At 40.7% G+C, this 23656-nt stretch overlaps 9 protein-coding genes across 11 annotated transcripts; 5 read left to right on the plus strand and 4 right to left on the minus strand.

Annotated features, from left to right (window-relative positions):
• The first annotated feature begins 297 nt into the window (after positions 1-297).
• Positions 298-1715, plus strand: LOC115626707 (28 kDa heat- and acid-stable phosphoprotein). Of its 2 annotated transcripts, none has more exons than XM_030522141.1 (2): positions 298-391; positions 450-1715. In XM_030522141.1, the coding sequence occupies exon 2, from the start codon at positions 577-579 to the stop codon at positions 1198-1200; it is 624 nt and encodes a 207-aa protein (XP_030378001.1). In that variant the 5' UTR covers positions 298-391; positions 450-576; the 3' UTR covers positions 1201-1715. The 2 variants fall into 2 exon arrangements, with proteins under 2 accessions (XP_030378001.1, XP_030378000.1); XM_030522140.1 differs by having other exon boundaries at positions 305-391; positions 473-1715.
• A 407-nt stretch (positions 1716-2122) lies between these two features.
• LOC115626705 (ribosomal RNA small subunit methyltransferase NEP1) lies at positions 2123-3032 on the minus strand. The gene is made up of 2 exons (XM_030522139.1): positions 2865-3032; positions 2123-2798 (listed from the first exon to the last, which is right to left on the minus strand). Exons 1-2 carry the CDS (start codon positions 3030-3032, stop codon positions 2208-2210), a joined length of 759 nt encoding a protein of 252 aa, XP_030377999.1. The 3' UTR covers positions 2123-2207.
• Positions 3033-3163: 131 nt separating this feature from the next.
• Positions 3164-3755, plus strand: LOC115626720 (NADH dehydrogenase [ubiquinone] 1 alpha subcomplex subunit 7). The gene is made up of 2 exons (XM_030522164.1): positions 3164-3314; positions 3399-3755. Exons 1-2 carry the CDS (start codon positions 3252-3254, stop codon positions 3645-3647), a joined length of 312 nt encoding a protein of 103 aa, XP_030378024.1. The 5' UTR covers positions 3164-3251; the 3' UTR covers positions 3648-3755.
• A 7-nt stretch (positions 3756-3762) lies between these two features.
• On the minus strand, positions 3763-5555 carry LOC115627007 (probable cytochrome P450 4d14). The gene is made up of 4 exons (XM_030522525.1): positions 5385-5555; positions 4872-5328; positions 4239-4810; positions 3763-4184 (listed from the first exon to the last, which is right to left on the minus strand). Exons 1-4 carry the CDS (start codon positions 5545-5547, stop codon positions 3847-3849), a joined length of 1530 nt encoding a protein of 509 aa, XP_030378385.1. The 5' UTR covers positions 5548-5555; the 3' UTR covers positions 3763-3846.
• Positions 5556-8938: 3383 nt separating this feature from the next.
• Positions 8939-10753, minus strand: LOC115626645 (cytochrome P450 4d2-like). Its single transcript, XM_030522050.1, has 3 exons — positions 10564-10753; positions 9478-10500; positions 8939-9402 (listed from the first exon to the last, which is right to left on the minus strand). The coding sequence occupies exons 1-3, from the start codon at positions 10724-10726 to the stop codon at positions 9059-9061; spliced, it is 1530 nt and encodes a 509-aa protein (XP_030377910.1). The 5' UTR covers positions 10727-10753; the 3' UTR covers positions 8939-9058.
• A 4223-nt stretch (positions 10754-14976) lies between these two features.
• LOC115626907 (cytochrome P450 4d2) lies at positions 14977-16958 on the plus strand. Its single transcript, XM_030522417.1, has 5 exons — positions 14977-15151; positions 15221-15607; positions 15665-15734; positions 15802-16361; positions 16497-16958. The coding sequence occupies exons 1-5, from the start codon at positions 14992-14994 to the stop codon at positions 16826-16828; spliced, it is 1509 nt and encodes a 502-aa protein (XP_030378277.1). The 5' UTR covers positions 14977-14991; the 3' UTR covers positions 16829-16958.
• Positions 16959-17072: 114 nt separating this feature from the next.
• LOC115626908 (cytochrome P450 4ae1) lies at positions 17073-19778 on the plus strand. 2 transcript variants are annotated; one of them, XM_030522418.1, is made up of 6 exons: positions 17073-17202; positions 17560-17629; positions 17979-18204; positions 18268-18724; positions 18787-19316; positions 19403-19778. In XM_030522418.1, exons 3-6 carry the CDS (start codon positions 18039-18041, stop codon positions 19744-19746), a joined length of 1497 nt encoding a protein of 498 aa, XP_030378278.1. In that variant the 5' UTR covers positions 17073-17202; positions 17560-17629; positions 17979-18038; the 3' UTR covers positions 19747-19778. The 2 variants fall into 2 exon arrangements, with proteins under 2 accessions (XP_030378278.1, XP_030378279.1); XM_030522419.1 differs by lacking the exon at positions 17560-17629 and having other exon boundaries at positions 17082-17202; positions 18023-18204.
• Positions 19779-19952: 174 nt separating this feature from the next.
• Positions 19953-21559, plus strand: LOC115626909 (exopolyphosphatase PRUNE1). The gene is made up of 2 exons (XM_030522420.1): positions 19953-20113; positions 20185-21559. Exons 1-2 carry the CDS (start codon positions 20066-20068, stop codon positions 21370-21372), a joined length of 1236 nt encoding a protein of 411 aa, XP_030378280.1. The 5' UTR covers positions 19953-20065; the 3' UTR covers positions 21373-21559.
• Positions 21560-21849: 290 nt separating this feature from the next.
• Positions 21850-23565, minus strand: LOC115626906 (60S ribosomal export protein NMD3). Its single transcript, XM_030522416.1, has one exon. It carries the CDS (start codon positions 23492-23494, stop codon positions 21935-21937), a length of 1560 nt encoding a protein of 519 aa, XP_030378276.1. The 5' UTR covers positions 23495-23565; the 3' UTR covers positions 21850-21934.
• Between the last annotated feature and the right edge of the window lie 91 nt (positions 23566-23656).

The following is a 23656-nucleotide window of genomic DNA, read 5'->3' on the forward strand; positions in this document are numbered from 1 at the left end:
ACATCCATACATACATACATATTTGAACATATAGGCACAATAACGGCTGTTTTAATTGTTGTGCATTAATGAAGAGTTATCGCGTTCATAGTCAAGGAAAAATAAGAAACGCAAGAACAATAAACTCCAATCCTTTCCATATTTTCTAATTAGATATGTACAAATATTCAAAAGTAAGGTCATATTGTTATTAGTTAAAAGTCTGCGGATAGTTGGACAAACATATCTGCTACTTTTATGTTTAAGCACTACGTGACTCGCAGTTTGCCATATTCGCGAAAAAATAACAGGTATTTAGATGTTGTCCATCTCTATCGGAAGCAGAGGACAGCACATTTACGAGAGAATCACGATTTAAATTGTGTTGGCGAAAATCCAAGGCGGATACCAGGTTGGCAGACAAAGCGTTAACATATTACAGGAACTACAAACATATAATTACGCATTAGTTGACGCAAAACGCAATTTTCAGGCCAAATCCAACGGCGACAACGCATACACATACCCACTCAGACACAAACGCGTGTCGATACACACCAACACTAGCAACAGAAGTTAAAAGTCGTTGTAGCCATCATGCCACGAGGTAAGTATGTTAACCACAAAGGCCGCAGCCGTCACTTCACATCGCCCGAGGAGTTGCAGCAGGAATCGGAGGAGGAGAGCGAACAAAGCAGCAGTGGCAGCGAGAACGAGAGCGGTGAGGAGAAGGCGGCCGGCGGAGCCTCCTCTTCGGCAAAGCCGAAGCAACAACAGTCAGCTCGCAAACCCGCAAGACCGGCACAAAAGTCGCGAAATGCCGCAGGCAGCTCGTCCGAGGAAGACTCTGAGGAGGATTCTGAAGATGATTCAGAGGCAGAAGCGCGTGGCGCCAAAAAGGGTGTAGCTTCACTCATCGAGATTGAGAATCCTAATCGTGTTACAAAAAAGGCCACACAAAAAATCTCGCAACTCAAAATTGATGAGAATGCACCGACTACCTCCACCAAGCCGGAGCTCTCACGTCGTGAGCGCGAACAAATCGAGAAACAGAAGGCGCGACAGCGCTACGAGAAGCTACATGCAGCGGGCAAGACAACCGAAGCCAAGGCGGATTTAGCGCGTTTGGCACTCATTCGGCAACAGCGTCAGGAGGCGGCAGCCAAACGTGAGGCGGAAAAAAAAGCAGCTGCTGATGCCAAGAAGCCGGCGGCCAAGTAGTTACAAGCATATTTTGATGATGGAGTGCAGGGCTAATGGCAATTAGTTAGTTACAAAAACAAAAATGAAGTAAACTGAAATAATTGTTGAGTAAATGATCAGTTTAAATAGGGCAGCAAAATCCCTTCCAATGGGCTATATTGTAAACCTATCGTAAACGTAAGCGAATCACAATTGTAAGTAATGTCTAAAGCTCTTTAACTATCATTACAATCCCAGTCCAGCTTCCCCAAAGTGAATTCAGATTTGTTTGTGAAAAGGCCTAAACGTGTTTAATATTTCAAGAATTTTTTCTAACGAAGTTGGACTATGCTGCCTGTGTTCTTTTGTTTAAAATGTATGCTTTCAAATTTAAAAAGTTTATTCAGGCAAAAATTTGTATACTGGCTTAATACATATTTATTTGGTTAATTTTGAAGTCTATTTAAGAAGTTAATTCCTTAGTAGCTTTTTTAAAATCCTAATCTTTTGTAACTGAAAATTATAATAAATAAATATGCATATATGTATTTATATATACATATGTATGTAGCTAAAATCTAATGGAGACTACGTTTGGTCGCAAAGGAATTTTAATGCATTTATATCATAAATTATAAGATAGTCGTCTACCAGTTTGAATATATTGTTTATAAACGTCTATTCAAAATTTTTAAAGTCTGTTGTATCTCTTTTTTGTTTTTAATAGAATAAAAACACTTTCCTGACCCCAATTTTAATAAGCAATTCTAAAGGAATACCTAAACATACAATTCTTAGAGTTGCACATGAAGATATCACACATTTTTCGAACTATATGCATTGAGACTTAATGGTCTGTCTTTAAATACAAATGTGTGAGTAGTTTCTTAGACTTAATGGTCTTTATCGCCAAATTCAGCCATTCTGCACTTAAACAGAATACAAACTCAGATTTCTCATATACGTTAATTCATATATCAAAGAAGCGCATATATTCTAGTCATAAAACAAATACTAATTAATTCTACAGATTGTGGGTTCCAACTCTACACGACGCCCCAAACTTCCTCGAAGGCATTGCATAGCTTGGAGCACGCTATTGCCGCCGACAGTGGATAATTGCTTATCGAGAAAAGCTCTTCGGTGTAGTCGGTTTTAAGGACACCATGGGCAAAAGCACCTATAACGAAGACCACTGGCTCGTTGTATGCCTCGGTACCCTCTTCACCATGTGGCACTAGGTCCCTGCAATTGGTCACCAGTTTGCCAGAAAAGGACATGGCGTACTTTTTGCAACCCACCGGCAGATGATCCGTTATGGGATTCTTAATAACACTCATCAGACGACGTGAGGAGTCGCTAGCACGTATTTGAAATTTATGCAAAAGTTGCACCATCAGGCCGGCAAAGCGTTTAAAGGTGCGCGGTATGCGTGTTTGTGGATTGATCTCGATGAGCACGTTTCGTTCGGTACGCACGAACACCTGTAGAAGGCCGGCTCGGTTTAGGGGCGAGTCGAAGAGCATTAACAGGCACTGGTGGGTGATATCGGGACGACAGGATCCGGGATCACGGTTATTTTTACGCATTATGCCCGCATGTTCATCGCAGTTGAGCAGCTCGAAGGTATTGTGCACCTGTATAGAGCAATATAATATGCTGTTAGATAAATATATATACATACATACATGTAACATGCCTACCTTAACCGTTTCTAGCTGCGCACCCTCGAGCACAATAATCAAACGTTTCTCGCTGGCATTTACATGAAGCACTTTGAAGTGTTTCTTGTCTAAATCGAATTCGGGGTCGTCTGCCTTTCGCCCCGTAAATTTCCGTTTGCGATTTATAACCTTGCCCTGCCCGCCCATATTCTTGATTTATATTTACCAATTTAAATGCGATACGAAAACAAATAACATGTGCACGCGGCGGCTACTAGAGATGTGTAGTAGCTGCTAGCGATAACATTGACTATCGGCTGCCAGTCACAAGCGATAGGCACCATCAACAGCTGATCCAGCTAAAATTGTATTTTTTTTGTGAAAGGTTTTGGCAATTGAGAATTTTTAACAAATAGCAGTTGAACAATGGCTGCCGCACGTCGCGATATAGCACCATTTTTACAGCGTGTGCGTGCCTTCCTTTTGGGCGTAAGTAATTTGATGCTTTGATTTTTGGAGTCTGCTCATTCCTGTTTCGGTTATGTAAGCTTTTCCTGTTTGTTTTTATTTTAGCGCGAACACACTCTCGCCCTACGCTTCGAGGATGGTGTGGCAGACCGCACACAGCCCCAGCCCAATATACCCGAAGGTCCTTCACACCAATACTCCGCCAACTATTATTGTTTGCGCGATGGACGTCGTGAGGTGTTTCCACCAATCGATTTGGTGCAGCAACAGAAGCTGTTGGAGGCATCTGGAGATGCTGGTGCAACGCCCAAATCTAATCTGCCCACACCGGGGAGGGTGTACGCCTGGGACTAATGCCAGCATCAAAAAGAAATAACGCAGCCGGGCTGAAATTAAACTAACCCTTTTTGCGTTCTTGTTGAAAATGCCGATTAAGATTTAAATAGAAACCAATTTAAAACACGCGAAGTGGACATTATTAATAATTATTAATTTATTCATACATTTCACACGTTTTGCAGTATTACCCAACCAAATCTAAACAAATAATCAACTAGTAAACGCGTTTCTTCAGGCCCGCATTAATGCCGGTCGAGGATCGCAAAATCAGGTTCATTTGCGGCTGGACTTCCTCACCAAGAGGCAGGAGTTCGAAATGTCTGAGGATTTTGCTCACAGTGCTCTTCATCTCCAGCATGGCAAACTTTTGTCCAATGCAATTTCGCGGACCTGCCGAGAAAGGTGTATAGGCGAAGGGATTGATCTCACCTTTGCGCTCGGCACTGAAACGCTCTGGAATAAACTTTTCCGGCTCTGGGAAATAATCCGGGTCCCGCAAGGCGTGATAGGTGAGCAGAATTATGTTCGTGTTCGCCGGTATCAATTTCCCATCTGCAAGCATAAATTTAAAGTAGCCAAGTGGTTCCCCATTGCTTCAGGACATACCAAGCGTTACGTCTTGAGTGACACGCCTCCCAATCATTGGTACTGGAGGATATAGTCTGAGCGATTCTTTGATTACACACTCCAGATACTTCAGCTCATTAAGCTCTCGCATGCCCACTGGTCGTGACTTGTCATCACCTATGACCTCGCGTATCTCCTGGAAAAGCTGCGCCTGCACTTGCGGATGCCGTGCGATCAGGTACAAAGTGAAGGAAATGCCACTGGTAGTGGTATCGTGACCTTCAAACATGAATGTGTCTACCTCTTCGCGTATGTCTTCATTGCTTAAAGGTTCGCCCCCCACCGTCGACTGAAGCAGCACGTCGAGCAAAGCCATGCGTCGTTTGCTGCCCACATCCGCATCGTCGTTTGATTGCGATGCCTGATGGGTACCATCGGCTATAGATTTTTGTAAAGCTTCGCGTCGTTCCTCAATAACCCCATCAGTGAAGTCATGCATGGACTTGATGTTCTCATGCAGCTTGCGATAGACTCGTGGGAAAAAAACACGCATCCATCCATCCAGACGCTGAATGGGATTCATAAAGCGCTCGGCAGTTATGCTGGATACTCTGAAATTAGATGTTTACGTGAGGACTGCTTAGTAATATGCTAAGTGCGTGCCAAACTTACATGTTAACCGATTGCACATAAGGAAAATTTGGTTGACGTTGCGCATTGATTTTCACGCCCATGGCCGTCTCGGCTATGATGTCTAAAGCCGCCAGGCATGTGGCAGGGAACAGATTGACCACCGTTTTACCATCGGCGCGATCGTATAGTTGCTCTGCCATTACAGCACTCTGCTGATCAAACACCTCAACAAACTGCTCCAGAATCTTGAAATGAAACGTGGGCGTGATGATCTTACGACGCGTATGCCACTTTTTGCCAGTGCTCAGCAACAGGCCCGTCCCAAGCCAACTCTGAAGCATGTCATAGAGGCTGTCCTTGGTGATCACCTGCTGACTACTCAGTATGGCCTCCATCATGCGAGCATCGGCGGTCATGAAGCCGCTTTCGTGGAGCACCCATATGCGTATATTCTTACCGAAATCATTGATCAGGCGCTGCTGTAAATCAAAGACGGCTGCAAATAAAAAAGCTGTTATTGAGGATCTAAATTGATTTAGAAGCTTTGCCTACTTTTTGGCGACTCGCGAATTAAATTATGTCCATTGCCCAAGATTGGAATGGTGCGCGGTCCACGTATGCCAGCCTTCTCAAAGAATCCATTCTGCCGTCTCCTATACAGATAGTCCGCCAGACATATAGTCGTCACTAGCAGCAACAGTAGTTCCAAAAGCATTGCGTCGCAATTCTCTTTTCCAACTAAATCATGTTAACAACTGTTGCACCGTTTTTGTACACAAACGTGCTTGCTATAATTGATAAGAAAACATACGTTATCGAGCTTTTGGTACTATGAGCTCTTACATTCATGAACTGTGGGTCCGAGATAAGTAGAGTAATTTAGATTTAGGTTTGGATTTCGAAATCGATGAAATTCAATTGCAATTTCACTTCTGCTGCTTATCAAAATTAAATGCAGATCCTCTCGAAGAATTTAAGCACGACTTGGGCTATTATTTAATGTTTGATTAGGCACCCGACAATCTGCACAGAGACAGAGAAAATGTGCTTTCAAATCGGGGAACCGAATCGTATTTCACTTTCAAGCCTGGAACTGAATTATAAGTTTCGATGAAGGGTTCTATTTTGCTTCATTTTATGGGTTTTGATTTGTCAAATGGTTTATAGTATATCGTTCCAGGTGAGGGTTTCAGTCCCAGCTTTTAGTTTCGTCAACGTCTCGCCTCTCAGCTTACATTATTTGAAAAGTGCAGGTTCAGTGTGAAGCGACAGTTTATTCGTACCCGTCGCCATACAAATCACCGTGATATTGCAATATAAAGTTGGCCAAGACCTTTAAACCATCGCAACATTTGCGGTTGTTCGACGTGCGTATCTGATAAGCCCAACTGGATTATTGTGATAATTATTTAGTCGCTCAATTAAGAGGAATGTTGTGTCTCGCATTTTCTACTACATACAAGTATGTATGTGTTTAGGTACAGCATTAAAAAGCATTTTACAAAATGTGGACTCAACAATTTCTAAGCAATTAAATCTTGAAATACAATCGATATAGAAACATAGGCAGAACAATCATTTTTTGGTGAGCTCTACTAAAATAACTCACCAATTTAAAGCTTCAAGAGCAATGCAGAGTCTATAAACATTGCATATGAAATCAGCATAAAATAAATTAAAAATCTAGTAATTATATGTAGATACTTTTGCACTTTAAAATGAATACGCGTCCGTTTTTGATTCGTACTACTCGTGTTGACGCACGATCTGTCCTTTTATTCAAACTCACGCTGTGGAACTTGATTTCTATTGGACAATATAATTAGGATGGTCCACATGCTGCGTTTGTAGGGCGCCGCATGAGGCCGTGTAATTCTTTTGGTTAGTCAATCTTAAACTAGCACGGTGTTGTAAGTATCTGTGTGAACCCTAATCTATAAGTGTACTTCTAGACGATGCAGCTGCGCGATCTCGGTCACAACTCTTCTGGGCGTGGGACCGCATGTTAACATAATGCAAGGCTTATGGTCGTTAAGGCATGTTCATGCCTGAACATAATACATATTTCAGTTTTCATTACAAAGTCGTTCATAAGCCCCATTTCTTCACAAAAATGTGGGCAATCTAGATAATTGGTGTGTCAATAGCAATCAAAACCACTTTTGCCTATCAAAGGCACTATTTGTTTATAAATTAATGCATCAAAGAACATGTAACTCAGGAAAGTGTGGAATATGTTTCAAATCTGCAATTAAGTTGAACGTCAATTAATTTTACGCATCATTTGGTTTGCACAATATTTTTGATTGATTTCGGCCAAGTAGGATGCTTTAGTTAAATTCTGGTAACCAAATTGCAAAATACATTATTTTTAATACCCAATTAAAGCTATTACAGCGAAGCTATCTGCTATACATTCTACTTCTTATACCCTCTACCGGGCTTTTTTTGCGAAGTTGTACAATTTTATTGCTCTAGAAGCCAAGTCGGATCATGACGGATGCAAGTTTTTTTTTTAAAGTCAAGTAAAGAAATATATAGGGAACATATTTTGAAAAACACTCTAAAAATAGGTAGTTTGAAAAACAACTTTTTTTTAGAAAACTACAAATGCAAAAGACATCTGTTTAATTAAATAATGCATAAAATTAATACAATAGCAATGTAAATCAAAACAACAATGATTTGTCACAAAAGATGCAGAACTTGCATAAAATGGAGAACATCGTTGATAACTAAAAAAAAGGGTGAACTTTAAGTGCACATATCTCCTAAACTATAATTTATTTATTTATTTGGGATTTATTTGAGAGTTAGATTTTCGTAATCTTTGGAAAATGTACTATGAGGTACGTTTCATCAACATCCTCAAAGCGTTCATGAAATTTTGTAAGAAATAAAATATGTAAAATATTGTAATCTTAACCGATTCACAAAATGTTATAATGAAGCCTTTTAATGTAACTTTATCTTTGGTATTAATTCACCTTACATTTTCGGCCGCTCAATGTATTCATGATCGTCAGTCCTACAAAATTTTTCAATGCTAAATAGCTAAACAGGTTTGTTATCTATAAATATATCGTTATCATGATATAATCTTGACATATTGATACATATTTTCTATCTAAAAGTATAAGTAAAAGGGCTAGAATGCCAATAAATAAAAACAAGCTAAGAAAGTGACTTCGCTGGAGGTTTTAGCCACATATTGTGTATTATTCTTATCTGAAATTTTAATTTTGTTGCGATTCATACATACATATGTATACTATATGTGCATATGTATGTACGTATGCACCTGCAGAGATCAATAAGTCGATATATTGCTGGGCATATGGAATGGGAATTTGCCGGTTGATGAGACATCAAGACGAATTCCATTGGCTGCTTCTGTAATTTATGAGTTCGAATGAATTAAAGGAATCACGATTCTTTGCATCGCAGAACAGAGAGCATTTAACAATTTTATTCAATTCAGCATTCGGAGCGAAAAAGTTATATACAAGTCTGCAGACATAAGAAATACCACCACACATATAAACCACAATTAACAATTATAATGTTCCGAAATCTCAATTATATGCTCCTTCAAGTTAAAAGATTGCCGTTCCCAATGGGATTGGCGTTCCCAATCACAATCATCCTGGTTCAGGGTATACATATATTTGGAATGGTGTGGTTTACATTTACAGACAGATTGTTTTGCACATCATATCATAATTTCTGATTAAATATTGTGTTTCATTTCAATTAGTTGCTCTTCACTGCTAACTCTCTCTTTTTCTATTAATCTTGGTTCGGGTTTATCTTAGCAAATGATATTGACACGCAGGAGAACCCTTAGAGTGTGCCTTCAATGTATAAATAATCAATATTTATATAAAAAAAAAGCATTCAAGATTACTGATTATTAGTAGAACCACTGGTTTTTGTGCCAACTGCAACTATCTGGTGTTGCATATATAATTCAATCGAAGAATGATCTTTTCGATGAGATGAGAGCAACTAAACTAATCTTTCAGATTTTTATGTTTATTAAATTCATGTTTGAAATTTGAACCAAAAATAACATTAAAATCCCAAAGGTCCCAAAAAACGAAATATTGATTTTAAGTAAATGGTTTCGCATATTTATTTAAAGCTTCGGGTGTCTACAATACAAACTAAAAAGTAAATCTTTAAATCTAAAAAAAAAACAACAAAAAGTATTATTATTAAACTATCTACAGTTGATTGCGTGGTCTGAGGCCGATTTGGACTCCATTCTTGGAGCGTATGGTTACATTAAACATAGGACGGACCGCCTCGCCCAAAGGCAACAGCTCGTAGTGTCGGAGAATCTTGCTGACTGTACTCTTCAGCTCCAACATGGCAAACTTCTGGCCAATGCAATTGCGGGGTCCCGCTGAGAAGGGGACATACGTGAAGGGATTGATCTTGGCGGCATTCTCCTCGTTGCTGAAACGCTCCGGCTTGAACTTCTCGGGCTCGGGATAATATTCCGGATCACGCATGGCCATGTAGAAAGGCAGACTGATCAACGTTTTGGCGGGAATGAGCAGGTCCTCTATAATTGGGATACAGATTTTACAATTGTGTCAAGAGTTTGAGGGCGAGATCGGGCTAACACTTTAACACTTACCAACAAGTATATCCTCTGTAGTTTCACGACCAATGGTCGGCACCGAGGGATACATGCGCAGAGCCTCTTTAACGACACACTCCAAATACTTGAGCTCGTTCAGCTGTTGCATGGAAACTGGCTGCTTAAGATCTGTGCCCAGGACATCGTGGATTTCCTGAATCAGCTGCTTCTGCACTTCTGGGTGCCGGGACACCTCGTACAGACAGAAGGAAATGCCGCTGGTCGTGGTGTCGTGACCTTCGAACATAAAAGTGTCCACTTCCTCGCGAATGTCCTCATTACTGAGTGGCACGCCTTCAACCGACGATTGCAGCAGCACATCAAGGAAGGCCATTCGTCGCTTCGTGCCCACATCGTCACTGGTCTCCTCTTCGCTGCTCTTGCCGGCAGCATTAACCGCCTGGAGCTTTTGGCGACGCTCCTGAATAACACCGTTCGTGAACTTGTGCATCAGTCCAATACATTCCTGCTGGCGACGATACTTAGCCGGCGATGTGAGGCGGAAAAGCCAATCTGTGCGCTGAGTTGGCGAGATGAAACGCGTGCCCATAATCTGCGCACACTCCGCCAATGCACATACATAGTCGAGCTCTGGCTGGGACTGGGCATTTACCTTCACGCCCATCGCTGTTTCGGTAATAATGTCGAGGGCAGCCAGACAGATGAATGGAAACACATCGAAGGGTGTGCGACCATCGGCCTTGGCCTTCAGTTTCTCAATCAACACATCACTCTGTTGATCGAAAACCTCGACGAACTGCTCCAGAATCTTGAAGTGAAAAGTGGGCGTGATGATACGGCGTCTAGTGAACCACTTTTTGCCCGTGCTCAGCAACAAGCCCGTGCCCAGCCAGCCCTCCATGAAGGTGTACAGACTGCTCTTCTTGATCAGCTTCTGGCTGCGCAATATGGCTTCCATATACTTGACATCAGCAACAACCAGCATGAGATGATGGAGTATCCAGAAGCTCTGCATGCGTCCATATTTTTCGCGACGCTCTATGGAGTTGGTTATATAACCTAAACGAATAAAGCATTATTTGAGCAAATCCCACCCACATCCTCTACCACTCAGTAACTTACTTTCTGTGTCCAGATTGCGCAATGAAAGCGCACTGCCTAATATGGGATAATCCTTGGGTCCCGATATTTTCGCTCGGCTCATAATCGCCTTGCGCTCCCGCTTATACAAATAGTCCCAGATGAACAAAAGCCCAATGGCAGTCAACACGAATTCGATGAACATGTTTCTTCAGTGAGCTCTTTAACACTTCTAATATGATGAGCACAGGCAGCAGCAAGTTTTATATACCCAATCTTCCCAGTGTTACCTTATCACATGCCAAAATAAAACGTTGCAGTACAACAAAATCAGTTGATCTATCTTCCTATAATCTTATCTGGCTCGGATTCGGCCACACAAGCCTCCACAGGCACACTGTCTATTCGTCTCATAATCTGTCTGTCTATCTGGCTGGTTGGCTGCCTGCCTGCCTCCGAGCGGACAAAGTTCAATGGAGCGTAAACTGGTTCGCAATCTCGGATGCTGCTTTGTTTTGCTGTCTGTTGTCTGCTGCTTTCTGTGCAAAGTTCATAGATTCCAGTCCACCCAGATGTAGAATCAAAGCTCGCACACCCACATTTCATACACTTTCCCAAAAGACGTGCCAGTGGCTACAGTAAGAAGTTTGGAAAACTTTCAGACCAGTGGATTTCCAAAGTGAAAGCCCTTTTTACAAACTAGTCCTTCATATTACCATCTGGCAACTAATGTTAATTATAGGTTCCAAATTCTGGAAGATTTTCCATTTTATTATATTATTATCCTTAGTAAATCTGTCAGACTAATAAAGGATTAGTTCACTCATCAAACGATGAATCTAAATTTTTTCCTTTCTGTGTTGATTCCTTGAGGGCTTGCTTTCTTAAATATCAGCCCTTCTACAGGTGCTGCATTGGAAAGTGTATGGGAATGCCGGTGTTCAGCCATTAACCTCGTTTCTTGTTTTGGTGCCTGTTGTGCTATGTGTCCAAAGTTCAGAAACTGGCTAGACGGTGATGTCGATGTCAATAATGTTGTTTTCGCAATCAGAACACACCCACCATTAAGCTTTTCAATTGAAAATGCGCTACCCCAAAAGATTTGGGAGTTATGGTTGCTTGAGTTGCCTTATTCCTAAGGGGGTTAACAATTTTTATAGCTTAGACACGTGTTGTCTTATTGGCATGCTTATGAGGCAGCACTCTGCTACTTCAAAATAATACAGAATTAAGATAAATAATTTTAAATCATAAAATCATGGAATATAAATGTTATCAAAGATATTGCAACAGTCACAGAATCAGAGAAGAAAGAACTCTTTATATGTAATGAAATAGAATCAAAGATATTCATAGGATACATCAAAAAAGGGCTCTTTGAAGTCTACTCCATAAATCATCTTCTGCTGGTAGCGGGTGCAATATGTTCGCCTAGCCGAATAGCATAATTATAAAGAAAATGTTTTGCGTCAGGCTAGTTGGAGGCTCGTCTGGGTCTGATAACGTCAGGCCAAGGCACAATAAAGCCAAAGGCACAACAGCTGCTCTCTTATACGCGTGTTGTGTTCTTATACAGAGCCGATCTCTACTACGAAATCGGAGAAATATGTAGAAGCTGCTGGCTCGTGTGGAGCAGTCGTTGAAAATTCTATTTTTTTCAGCAGTCAAATTTTTGCGAACGCTTATTTATGGTTTGCTGATTACTGGGCACGTGTACAGATTTGTTCACTAATTGGCGACATTAACGCCGCAATAATATTTAAAAAACAACATAAACAAATGCACAAACAGAAGTGAAAGAAATTGTTAATTAAAACGAGCCCCATAAAAAGGTCCTTAAATTTTCATTTGTGTGATCAAAAATGACTGTTCGTGCTGCTTTAATATACAAGTAATAATAATGTGAGACTTATTTTAACTTTAAACGCCCCTCCACATGAATTGCCTCTGCAGGATGATCTGAACTGCATGCAGCTTTAGTGCTTTACATATTATTTCATGACCTTTCAGTCCACTTATATGGCTGACAATAGTTGAAGAACTTAAGTAATTTTTTGACTCTCATTTGAAGCTAAAATTGCACCTCCTACATTCAATCTAAAGCTGATTGGAGGATTGAATAAATGTTGGCGCGAATAATCCAATTACAACTTGATCATAAGCTAGTTAACAGTTTTCTTGTTAACTATTTATGCTTGGGTCGATTTGCCCTTCGAATGTTGCCGTGAATGTTGACTCTCTGCCCTTTTAGGTTGTCTTAATTTTTTAGGTCCTCTTAGATCATCAAGAAACTATTTTGCTCAACTATACTATTATACATTTGCATTTGTTTATGCATTGTCTTTAAGACTTCTCTTTTTAGCATTCTGTGGGATAATCTCTGGGGCTAAACTGTCTAAGAAACGAAGTTCAATAAGAGTGCAATTTCTCTGTTTTAAGTTTCTTCAATTAGTGTTAAGCCAGCGTTAACTCTTTCCTCGTTCCAATCCATTCCAATCGTTCAGAATCCGTTTAAAAATTATAAAGTTGGTTGTCAACTAAATACATTATACTAATAGAATTATCTTAAAAAATAATAAAATAGAAATAGTTTTCGTCAACCAGAAGACACAACAACACAATTATAACTAAATGGAATTCTTTAAGTCACGGTTACACATGCAAATAATTTGCATAACAACTTTGAGTTATTTTAAAAGTAGGCAAATAAGTTAGTTGTAGCATACAATTAATCATTATAGAGTACTACTCCTTAATTGGAGTAACATTTCAGTCATGACTACTTGTATGATTCATTAATTTTTGCATCAAATTTGTTTGTCCATTCGGTTTAGTTTTTCCATACCCTTTACCCCAAGTGTTTTAAGAACTCGTGATTAAACCAGACAAGTCTTTCAAGGCATGTCCGTCCATCCACTTGTAAGAACGCATGGGTTTCTGAAGGAATAAAGGCTAGAGTCAGCAAACTTGGTATGCATGTTCCCCTAAGTCCGGGTATGGATAGGTTTCTCAAGTTAAATAAGTTATCTAAAACTATAAGATGTGTGTACATAGGTAATAAATAAAAATATATTTATTTTATACTCTCGATTCCATGACAAATTAAATGTAAATGTAATGATAACGAGCTCAATATAAGTAACTAGCTGGCACCAGCGGGAAATATTGCTAGAGATAAGATTTAGTAGCTTCATCAATTTCAGACTTTGAGTCGTAAGCAGGTGTTTTTAATCTTGTTATTATTTGTTATAAATCGTATTTCAGCTATGTATAAAGATTAACTGTTTGCATATATTTAACATATTTTGATAACAGTTAGAGCTAAGTCCAAATGAACTGTTATTATTCACAATAACTTAAATTAAACTTATAGAAAAATACAAAAACAGCTTAAACTAGGAGTTTAGTCTAATTTAAAATATGGACTGTCAACATAGATGAACATTTACAATATGTTTCAACTTAAAAGATAAGGCCTCTAAATGAATCTAAAAATAGTTCAATAATGTCAATTTGAATGTAGTTCAGATTATTATGGACATATGTAAACTAATTTCCTCTTCATGCTTTTCTTTGAGACTGACCGATTTTAAAGAATAGGAATATTTACTTAATTAGAATATGCATCAGAAAAAACAACATACTTGCCCTTTGTCGGGCATAGGATTTGGATACCAAGTTTGTTGACACTAGCTTTTATATTTTCTGAGATCTTTGCTTTAATGGACATTTCTATAACGACTCGCCATGTGCCTGCCACGCCTCCTTTGCACTAAACTAATATACCCTTTTAGTCTTTGGGTACAGGGCATAAAAAGTCAGAGAAAAGCTAGAGATCACTTCCAAATATGAAACGCATTGTAGTTGGTATGTACTTGTACATCCGCACATGCAAGCGTATTTATTTTATTGTTTCATTTGTTCTTTATATCATTCACAATAATTGTTATATGAAAGGGTAGATGGACCACAAAGTATGATAATGTTGCTCTCAGATAGAACGAGTTTGTTGAATCAAGACGTTGGCTGATTTTAAATGCATATATGAGTAGTACATATATACATATGTATAGTGAATAAAAAGTGTTGATTGCACAACTAAAGTTCGCTCAAATTGCATTTATAAGTTCGCTGTGGCGTAAACAAACATACAGGGCATAAAATAAATTGAGGCTGTAGATGGCTTGCATTGCGTCCAAGTTCAAGTCTATTTAATATAAAACCGGCTTGAACTAAATGACCAAAAGACGGCAGCTGTGTGCCACAGTTGAAAAACGCTGCGATTACGCTTATAAACAGACACGTATGTACATAAATAATCATATTTAGTTCTATATTAAACGCCGACGCGCGCTTATCGTCGAACGCTTATCGCAGCGCAGCTTATATACAATAAGTATAGGCAGAGTGCAAAACTTGTAGGGTGGTCCCTCTAGAGATTGTTATTGTTTATATGTAGATCGTTGCAATATGTTGTTTATAACAGTGCTTGTCGTTGGCTTCACATGCTTGCTCCTTTGGGACTACCTGACGCGCAAGCGTCAAAATGATATCCTTCATTATATGCCAGGTCCAAGGGCACTTCCGTTCGTTGGCAATGCATTGATCTATCGTGGCTTAGATGCGGAACGTAAGAGTTACTCAATTGTTGTCTAGCTTTATATATTTATTAAACACATAATTCGTTGACTTTGGGCAGAGGTTATGGACTTTTTGTGCTTGAATCGGAAGAAATATGGTAGGATTTATCGTGTCTGGGTGCTTCGTCAGTTGGCCATTTTCTCATGCGATCCCCGTGATCTGGAAATTGTTTTGAGCAGCGCTCAGCTAATTACAAAGAACAATCTGTATAAGTTGTTGCATTGTTGGCTGGGTACAGGGCTGCTCATGAGCACGGGCAAGAAGTGGCATACGCGACGCAAGATCATCACTCCCACGTTCCATTTTAAGATTTTGGAGCAGTTCGTGGAGATATTTGAGCAGCAGAGTGCAGTGATGGTGCAGAAATTGAAGGAGCGTGCCGATGGTAAAACACCCATAGATATATTCCCGGTAATATGTTTGACCGCATTGGATATCATAGCTGGTTAGTACCTCGTCATTTGATTAGCAATCTTTTGCATTCATTGAAATTATCATTTAGAAACCGCCATGGGCACAAAAATCAATGCACAAATGAATCCTGATTTACCGTACGTTAAAGCTGTCAGAGAGTAAGTTTCATGGTCTTTGAATCTCTAGCACATTGTAAAGCATTTCAGATTCTTGTTTTCTTTTAAGAGTCACCGACATTATGACTAAGCGTTTCATCAACGTTTGGCAACGGGTCGATTTGCTCCATAGGCTTTTTAAGCCGGATCAAGCCAAGCGTCAGGATGGGGCAATTAGAACGATGCATGAATTCACGGAGAACATAATCGAACAGCGCCGTCAGACTTTGGTGGAGGGTAAGACTATCGACCAGGACACAGATATCGATGATTTGGGCCAAAAGCGTAGAATGGCCTTGCTGGATGTGTTGCTTCAATCGACAGTTGATGGCGCACCGTTAAGCAATTATGATATACGCGAAGAGGTTGACACCTTTATGTTTGAAGGCCATGATACTACCACTAGCGCTATTTCGTTTTGCCTGTACGAGATTTCCAGGCATCCACACGTCCAGCAGCAACTGGTGCAAGAAATTAACGAATTGGTGGGCACTGAGAACAAGGATCGAGGCTTGACATTGCGTGATTACGGCGAACTAAACTTTCTTCAGTGTGTGATAAAAGAGTCGCTAAGGTTGCATCCTCCAGTTCCTCTGATTGGCCGCCATTTTGACGAGGACGTGGAAATACGTAAGTGAATGAATTGCCAAGTTTCTGCTTTTGGAGTCTTCCCATCTGCAAGAAGTACATTACATATATTATTAATATGAAATGTTAGTATTGAGTCTAATATAATCACACTATCTACCTTAATTTCTACGATAGGTGGCAAGCGAATTCCCGCCGGCAGCAACTATACCGTTGGCATCTACGTCTTGCTCCGTGATCCAGAGTATTTTGAAGACCCCGACAGCTTCAAGCCTGAGCGTTTCCTTGACGAATCGAAAACGCATCCTTATGCCTACATTCCTTTCTCAGCGGGCCCGCGCAACTGCATCGGGCAAAAGTTTGCCATGCTGGAGATGAAGAGCACCATTAGCCATTTGCTGCGCCACTTCGAGCTGTTGCCTCTAGGCCCGGCTGTTCGGCCCCAAATTAACCTTGTTCTCCGTTCAGCCAATGGAGTACATTTGGGCCTGAAGTTGCGTGCTCCGTAGATAAGTTAAGGGCTTCATTCGTCTATCCCGTGGCTGTCTATAAAAACATGTGTGTTTAACTTAATTGTGTTGCATGTAGATAAATGCATGCCTCTGTTAATGCTTGGGTTGATTGGTAATGCAAACTTAACAGCTGGTTTTGTTTTTATTCTGCTGCCCTCTCAGCTGTTTAGTTGGCGGGGGCTGTGAAAAATGTTAATAGCATTGCCTGAATATTGTAAAATAGTTTGCATTCAACATTGCTTGAAATCGCTATATACATAGTTATTTGAGAGCAATCTGGACGGACGCGCCTTCATTTGTCTCTCGATGCATACATATGTATGCTGAAAGCTCCATGGACGGGTTTTAGTTGAATAGCCCTAAAAACTTATGTAAGTACTATTTCCACTTGAATGCACTTGCATCTGAAAATAAATATAGCACGTTTTATGGCTTCGGGTAGCTACTGAAACTTCGAAAACATTCATTATAATTGTAGAGCCTAGTTCAAAACAATAAACGCTCCTGAACGTTATATTGCTGTTTCAATTCATGCAATTTAATGCTTATCTGGTAATGTAAATTTTAACGGTTAAAAACTTGTATGGAAAATTATTTGCTATCTGAAAAATATTTACTACTATATTTTGCATGTAGATATCTGAAATCCTACTCTTCCGAGTGACTTTCATATTTTGAATTGTACGGAATAACAGTCGGTTTTTTGAATGCTTCTGTAATGCACGCAGCCTTTTAACAATCAAGTGGATTTTAAATAAATGGATTGTGGGGATTTTTGCATGGAACTTTTTCTTATTTGTGAGTAAGAGGTGTAACTGGTCTAAATCCTGCCCGTATAAGATAACTTGTTCATCCCACCGGATTAATTGCAGTTTATAAATAAGGTTTTGTGTAAGCATATGATGAATTGCGTCTTATTTATAATATTTATTTAGCATTCTGGCTTTTCCAATTTATTGAATCTCAAGCTTGTTCTTCCAACTGCAAATATTCTTTTGAAGTATTAATTCTCCATACTGATGCAAAATTATATTTATAAACTACATACACATATGTATTTAAATTACTGAACCTTCCATTCCGCGTTAATTTGATAAGAAATGTATACATTAAAGTATAATAATGTATGTATTTGTAAGCGCAATAGATACTTACCCATTATAAGAAAGGCTGGTGTAATTGGTTCTTCAGACTAGTTAACTGCAGCATGCTGCTGATACTGGCTGGAAGTTTGCTGCTTACATGGCTAATCCGCCTGGTTGTGGGTCTGGCGCTGCGAGAGCGACGACATCAACTCAAGGGTATATTGCCAAATGTTTCAGCGATACCACTAATAGGTGCCGCATTCCAAATGCGTCACTTTCAGCCGGATAGTAAGTATTGCAGATCGTTCTTCAGTTCTTAATGAATGGCTACATGGCCGCTGCTCATTACAGATTTGCACGAAAAATTTGCTGAGTACGTACAGCGCTATGGAAAAAGCTTTATGGCCACCATCTTTGGTCATATTGTGATCATCACCGTAGAGCCACGATTTGTAGATTCCTTGCTGTTGAGTCAACAGCATGTGCGGAAAGCTACTATTTATGGAGCCTTACGCGGCTGGCTGGGCAATGGACTTCTGCTGAGTCGGGGCGAATCCTGGCACACCATGCGCAAGATCATAACGCCCACATTTCATTTTAACATACTCGAACAATTTATTGAGGTATTCAACAGACAATGTACAGTGCTGGTTGACAAACTTCGGCCTCTGTCTGATGGCAGGAAAGTGGTGAATATTTATCCCTACATTGGACTGGCAGCGCTGGACATAATCAGTGAAACGGCAATGGGAGTGAGCATAAATGCACAGCTAAATGCTAACTCCGATGTGGTGCAGGCTGTTAAGGAGTGGGTCGTTAATTAGGAAACAAACAATTTATTGTTTAAACTCACCTGCTATTTATTTGCAGCGTGACTAACGTACTGGCCACACGCTTTATGCGACCACATCTACTACCACCTCTACTACTTCGGCTCTGCTGGCCTAGTGGATATCGAAAGTTGACAACCGGTGTGCAATGCTTACGTGACTTCACTGACAACATCATACAACAGAGGCGCCGGTTGCTGCAACAGGGTCATGAATTCGAGCCGGGACGGCGTGCTCCTCTATTGGACACGCTGCTGAAGGCAACGATGCATGATGCACCGCTAACTGATGCACAGATACGTGACGAGGTGAGCACGTTTATATTTGAGGGCCACGACACCACTACGGCAGCGACATCTTTTTGCTTGTATCTGCTCTCACGACATGCTTCAGTCCAACAGCGCCTTTTTGCTGAATTGCACGAGCATTTTGGCAATGATTTGCAGCGCGCTGTTGTCTATACGGATTTCGCAAAGCTGCACTATTTACATTGTGTAGTGAAGGAGTCCCTGCGCTTATATCCACCAATACCGGCTGTGGGACGCTGGCTGGAAAAAGATCTCATTGTGGGTATGTACATACATATGTATGTATGTAGGAAAATCTTTAACTAAACACACAATCTGGATTATTTTTGTTAATTACCGATTATATAGGTAACACACACATTCCGGCTGGCGCAAACGTGATTGTGTTGCTTTGGCAACTGCTAAGGGACGAGACGCTCTACAAAGATCCGCTGGTCTTTCGGCCGGAACGCCATTGGCAACAAGAAACTGACCATGAATATAGTATTAATAGCAACATACCCTTCAGTGCAGGCCCACGAAATTGCATAGGTCAACGTTTTGCCTTGTTCGAAGTCAAGACGATGGTTATAAAAATAGTGCAGAATTTTGAACTTCTACCACTAGGTCCAGAAGTGCAGCCGTCAATCAAAATTGTTTTACGCTCCGGTAATGGCGTCAATTTTGGCTTAAGCCATCGGCGCTATAGTTAGCAAATAAAGGTGATAACTGATTTTTAAAAACAGATATTGAACTAATATTAACTATTATTATCCGCGCGAATTGTGTGATACAAATATTTTGAATTGCAAATTTGGCTCTTGCGCGCAAAATGCAAAGGGTGCTACTCGATATTATGACTCATCGGATTTCTTATTCGTTATCGATGTCTTGCTGATGAGGTCTCACTCGATAGCCGCATTTTGCAAAATGCAGCAGATATAACAACGTTTACTAATAAATCCAATATCATCAAGCTGGCTTTCTATTTATGTTTTGTTTTCGATCATTTCTGAAGCCATTCTCGGAAAAATGTTTTTTGAACGATTTCTTATACAAGCGCGAGGCGCACTCAGACGGGTAAGTGATCTGTAATGGAGGAGCTGGATGTCAAATGTACTGATAGGGTTTCTGTTTTTGTATGTTTTCAGTACTTACCTGACCCGGTCTGTAAGTCTGTGACGAAACTCCCTGATCCAATCGAAAAAGTAATGTGTGCAACAAATAAATTGCACATTGTGATTGGCAATGAATCCTGTGATCTAGACTCGGCTGTTTCGGCAATCACGCTTGCCTACATTTACGCCATGCGTAATAAGGAGTATGATTACGTGCCGGTCTTAAACATATCGCGCGGGGACTATATGCTGAAAACAGAAGTGGGTTATTTGTTCAATATGTGCAACATACCGGAGGATATGCTGCTTTTTCGTGATGACTTGCCCCAGAAATTACCCTGCGAAGTAAATGTCATTCTTGTGGATCATCACGTTAGTCCTTTCGCGTCCAATGTAATTGAAGTTCTCGATCACCGCCCTTTAGACGATAGCCCAACAGCAAAGCCAATGCGTTCAGGTTGTGTGCGCCAAATTGAGCCGGAGATTGGTTCTTGCGCCACACTCGTCACTGAGCGTTACTTTGCCGATTCGAACCCTCGCTCTACCACTATAGAGAAGCTGTTACGTTCCACAATCATATTGGATACCATTAACTTTTCACAAGATGCAAAACGTTACTGTGAGCGTGACAAGCAAATGGTCAGGCAACTGGAGCAGTCGCTATATGGTCAAGTAATTGAAAATATTGAGATGCTGAGACTTCAAGTCTTCAACCAACTTACGGCAGCGCGCTCTGACGTTTCCATGCTCACGCTAACAGAAGTCCTGCGCAAGGATATGAAAGTCCTAAAAACTGCAAGTCATGAGGTAATCATGGCAGGAATGCCCTTATTAGTGTATGATTATGTGCAGAAAATTGGAGCTGCAGACGCAATACGTGAGGTTGGTGGTAGCATGAAGCTTTTCATCCTACTGGGAATGCATGTACACCCGCAATCGGGGAAGGTGAATCGTGATATTGGCATAATCTCACTGTCTGGCCATAAGCCACTTTTGGAGCGCGTGAAACGAGCACTGATGCGGGAACGATCGCCAGATTTGAACCTGAAGCCGCACGTAAAAGAACTGGATTTCATGGGTGGTATTTTTTTAGAACAGCATAATATTCAGGCCACACGTAAGCACATTCTGCCCGTGATCAAACGCATGCTGCTGCGAGTGGAGGAAGAACAATCAAACGACGTCTATTTCTTCAAGAGCCGCTTTACAGATGTTGACTGATAAGCAAATCCAATGCATAGAAAGGAATCACCTACCTATGCAAAGGAGCAGCGTGCGTTTAGACAAACCAAACACCAGTCAAAGTGGGCGCAACGAAAAATGTTCCGCAACTATTAATAGATACAAATGTTATTTATTTATTTAAGATACATTTATAAGGATATAATATAAACCAAATTTTAGTGAACTTCTAGCTCTTGTACTTTTTGAAAACATGGCTATATCTACTCCTCGTCTTGTTATATTGTTTACGAACATACAAGTATAAACTTTGCGGTGTTTGCCACGCCTTCTTCTGTGCGTTATATAGCTTGTGTACCTTTTAGTTACAGGGTATGATGACTTCTATAAGAAATACATGAATTGCTTCCATGTTTTCCTCTTTAATTAGTTATATTCAAGAATATGGCATGGTTTCAGTCAGATGTGACTGCACTATGATATATTTGCCAATGTAGTTATATGTTAACAGTTAACAGAAAGATAATTTATTACAAAACAATTCAGCTTTTTTGTGGTTACATTGTTTTATTTCGAAATATATTTATTTATACATTGCAAACTAAAGCTGTGGTTCAGCCTGCTGGCCGTTCACTTCCTCCTGCTGATCCTCACCCATTGCATCGTCCTCACATTCCAGTGTCAGCTCTTCCAACATTTCAGCCAATGTTATTTGAGGTACGTCCGTTTGGATATCGCGAGATAGCTGTTTCTTAGGGTCGCGATAAATATTTATATGACCACGCATATCAGCGTGCTCCTCCAGATCATCCAGGAATTCGTGAAAGTCATGTTTACTGCGCTCATCCGTTGCCTCGTCTGCCAAATGCTGGAGCTTCCAAAGACGCTGGTCTAACCGTGTCTGCCGATCGTAGTGTTTGCGCACAAGTACTACTTCAGGCACCAGCTCCGATGGGAGTTTCTCAAATTCTGCATCATTAATGTTGGCTTCTCCTGTATTATAACCCATGACAGAGTCGCCCACCTTGAGTAAATGGCCCAGGTGTGAACGTGTATGAATTGTATTATCATTGATGCCCAGATCAGAGGCACGCACTACCCAAACATCGCAGAGAACGTGTTTAAACGACAACTGACCCTGGCCTGGGTACGTTTTACGATCTTTATCCAAGATCACCTCCACATCCATTACCACATACTCCACCAACTGTTTGGGATTGCAAATGGCCTCAAAGGGTGCACGGAAATATACCTGAGAGGTCAATTCGGCTATTTGAGCAGTCATTGGATCAATTAGATGTACGCTGCTGGACACACGATTGATAAGGCACACTGGCGAAAGATTTCCCAGTTGATGGCGGAGTTTCTTCGATAGGCAAACAGCACTGTCTTTCGAAACCGGTGCGATTTCCACAGACCACGAGTATTTGTAGTTGTAGTTGTTGCTGTGAATGTCGTGCGAGATGAGACGTTTTGATGTGGTCACTTTGGCTGGTACCATGGTTTGCAAAAAGTCGACCATACGACGCGCATGATTCTCATTCGCATAGTAAAAGTCCAAGCCGCCATGTTGTGACTTAATGCCGAGTGTATTCTCGTGCGCCTTGTGCTTAAGTATCAACTGTTCAAGATAGTAGAAGGTCTTTTTATTCTCGGCCCGTTGGCGCACCTGCACCAAGCAACGCCAAAAATCTTTGGCCTCTGTGCGATGGCAGTCGTTGCACATTTGATTCTGCACTGTAAACTCTACAACAAAGACCTGTTGCAACACCGTCCCACCCGCGATCTCGCCATGCACAGTCAGTTTGACTTTGATACGCTTTGAGTGCTGCTCTGTCCAAATGAATCCCGCATCTACCAGTTTCACATCCTTGAGACCTCTCAGCTTCTTTAAGCATATAGCAAGCAGCTCTCGCGACTCCAGCGATGCTTGTACCCATTCGTCGGGCGGCTGTAAGTACCGTTCACAACTGCGGCAGAAATGCAGCACCGCCTGTTTGGGAATATGCTCTGTGATATCAACGTGATTCCGCAAACAAGCAACACACATGTTAGCTGGGTTTGGCTGAATAGTAACGCCACATTCACAGCAGAGAATCATGGCATCGGAATTTGTGCTGTTGATCTGCCCTAAGGGCGTTACGCCAGCGTAATTGTCCATAATACTTTTTCCGTTGCGTTTCACTCTCCAATTTGTAATTTTATAACGCTTAGTAGAATCACCACAAATTAACACGTGCAGCTGACTTGTTCGATTGCTTAAAACTTTGTATTGAGAAAAAATCGAGTCTTTATATCGATTAGTCGCACAAGTTTAAATAAT

This window comes from Scaptodrosophila lebanonensis, unplaced genomic scaffold, assembly GCF_003285725.1.
Source record: "Scaptodrosophila lebanonensis strain 11010-0011.00,11010-0021.00 unplaced genomic scaffold, SlebRS2 tig00000089-arrow-pilon, whole genome shotgun sequence".
NCBI classification, from domain to species: Eukaryota; Metazoa; Arthropoda; class Insecta; order Diptera; family Drosophilidae; genus Scaptodrosophila; species Scaptodrosophila lebanonensis.

What these genes read in the sequence shown, in the direction of transcription:
- LOC115627007 (XM_030522525.1), bottom strand. Translation starts at nt 5,547, where the DNA reads ATGCTTTTGGAACTACTGTTGCTGCTAGTGACGACTATATGTCTGGCG. An exon ending in AATTCGCGAGTCGCCAAAAA is followed by an intron (nt 5,329 to 5,384) that starts GTAGGCAAAGCT and finishes TTTTATTTGCAG; the next exon opens with CCGTCTTTGATTTACAGCAG. An exon ending in TATGTGCAATCGGTTAACAT is followed by an intron (nt 4,811 to 4,871) that starts GTAAGTTTGGCA and finishes ATCTAATTTCAG; the next exon opens with AGTATCCAGCATAACTGCCG.
- LOC115626907 (XM_030522417.1), top strand. Translation starts at nt 14,992, where the DNA reads ATGTTGTTTATAACAGTGCTTGTCGTTGGCTTCACATGCTTGCTCCTT. An exon ending in TCGTGGCTTAGATGCGGAAC is followed by an intron (nt 15,152 to 15,220) that starts GTAAGAGTTACT and finishes GACTTTGGGCAG; the next exon opens with AGGTTATGGACTTTTTGTGC. An exon ending in TACGTTAAAGCTGTCAGAGA is followed by an intron (nt 15,735 to 15,801) that starts GTAAGTTTCATG and finishes TTTTCTTTTAAG; the next exon opens with AGTCACCGACATTATGACTA.
- LOC115626645 (XM_030522050.1), bottom strand. Translation starts at nt 10,726, where the DNA reads ATGTTCATCGAATTCGTGTTGACTGCCATTGGGCTTTTGTTCATCTGG. An exon ending in GCGCAATCTGGACACAGAAA is followed by an intron (nt 10,501 to 10,563) that starts GTAAGTTACTGA and finishes TTATTCGTTTAG; the next exon opens with GTTATATAACCAACTCCATA. An exon ending in TACAGAGGATATACTTGTTG is followed by an intron (nt 9,403 to 9,477) that starts GTAAGTGTTAAA and finishes TCCCAATTATAG; the next exon opens with AGGACCTGCTCATTCCCGCC.
- LOC115626909 (XM_030522420.1), top strand. Translation starts at nt 20,066, where the DNA reads ATGTTTTTTGAACGATTTCTTATACAAGCGCGAGGCGCACTCAGACGG. An exon ending in CGCGAGGCGCACTCAGACGG is followed by an intron (nt 20,114 to 20,184) that starts GTAAGTGATCTG and finishes GTATGTTTTCAG; the next exon opens with TACTTACCTGACCCGGTCTG.
- LOC115626705 (XM_030522139.1), bottom strand. Translation starts at nt 3,032, where the DNA reads ATGGGCGGGCAGGGCAAGGTTATAAATCGCAAACGGAAATTTACGGGG. An exon ending in CGCAGCTAGAAACGGTTAAG is followed by an intron (nt 2,799 to 2,864) that starts GTAGGCATGTTA and finishes TGCTCTATACAG; the next exon opens with GTGCACAATACCTTCGAGCT.
- LOC115626720 (XM_030522164.1), top strand. Translation starts at nt 3,252, where the DNA reads ATGGCTGCCGCACGTCGCGATATAGCACCATTTTTACAGCGTGTGCGT. An exon ending in TGCGTGCCTTCCTTTTGGGC is followed by an intron (nt 3,315 to 3,398) that starts GTAAGTAATTTG and finishes TTTTTATTTTAG; the next exon opens with CGCGAACACACTCTCGCCCT.
- LOC115626707 (XM_030522141.1), top strand. Translation starts at nt 577, where the DNA reads ATGCCACGAGGTAAGTATGTTAACCACAAAGGCCGCAGCCGTCACTTC.
- LOC115626908 (XM_030522418.1), top strand. Translation starts at nt 18,039, where the DNA reads ATGCTGCTGATACTGGCTGGAAGTTTGCTGCTTACATGGCTAATCCGC. An exon ending in GCGTCACTTTCAGCCGGATA is followed by an intron (nt 18,205 to 18,267) that starts GTAAGTATTGCA and finishes TGCTCATTACAG; the next exon opens with ATTTGCACGAAAAATTTGCT. An exon ending in GGAAAAAGATCTCATTGTGG is followed by an intron (nt 19,317 to 19,402) that starts GTATGTACATAC and finishes CCGATTATATAG; the next exon opens with GTAACACACACATTCCGGCT.
- LOC115626906 (XM_030522416.1), bottom strand. Translation starts at nt 23,494, where the DNA reads ATGGACAATTACGCTGGCGTAACGCCCTTAGGGCAGATCAACAGCACA.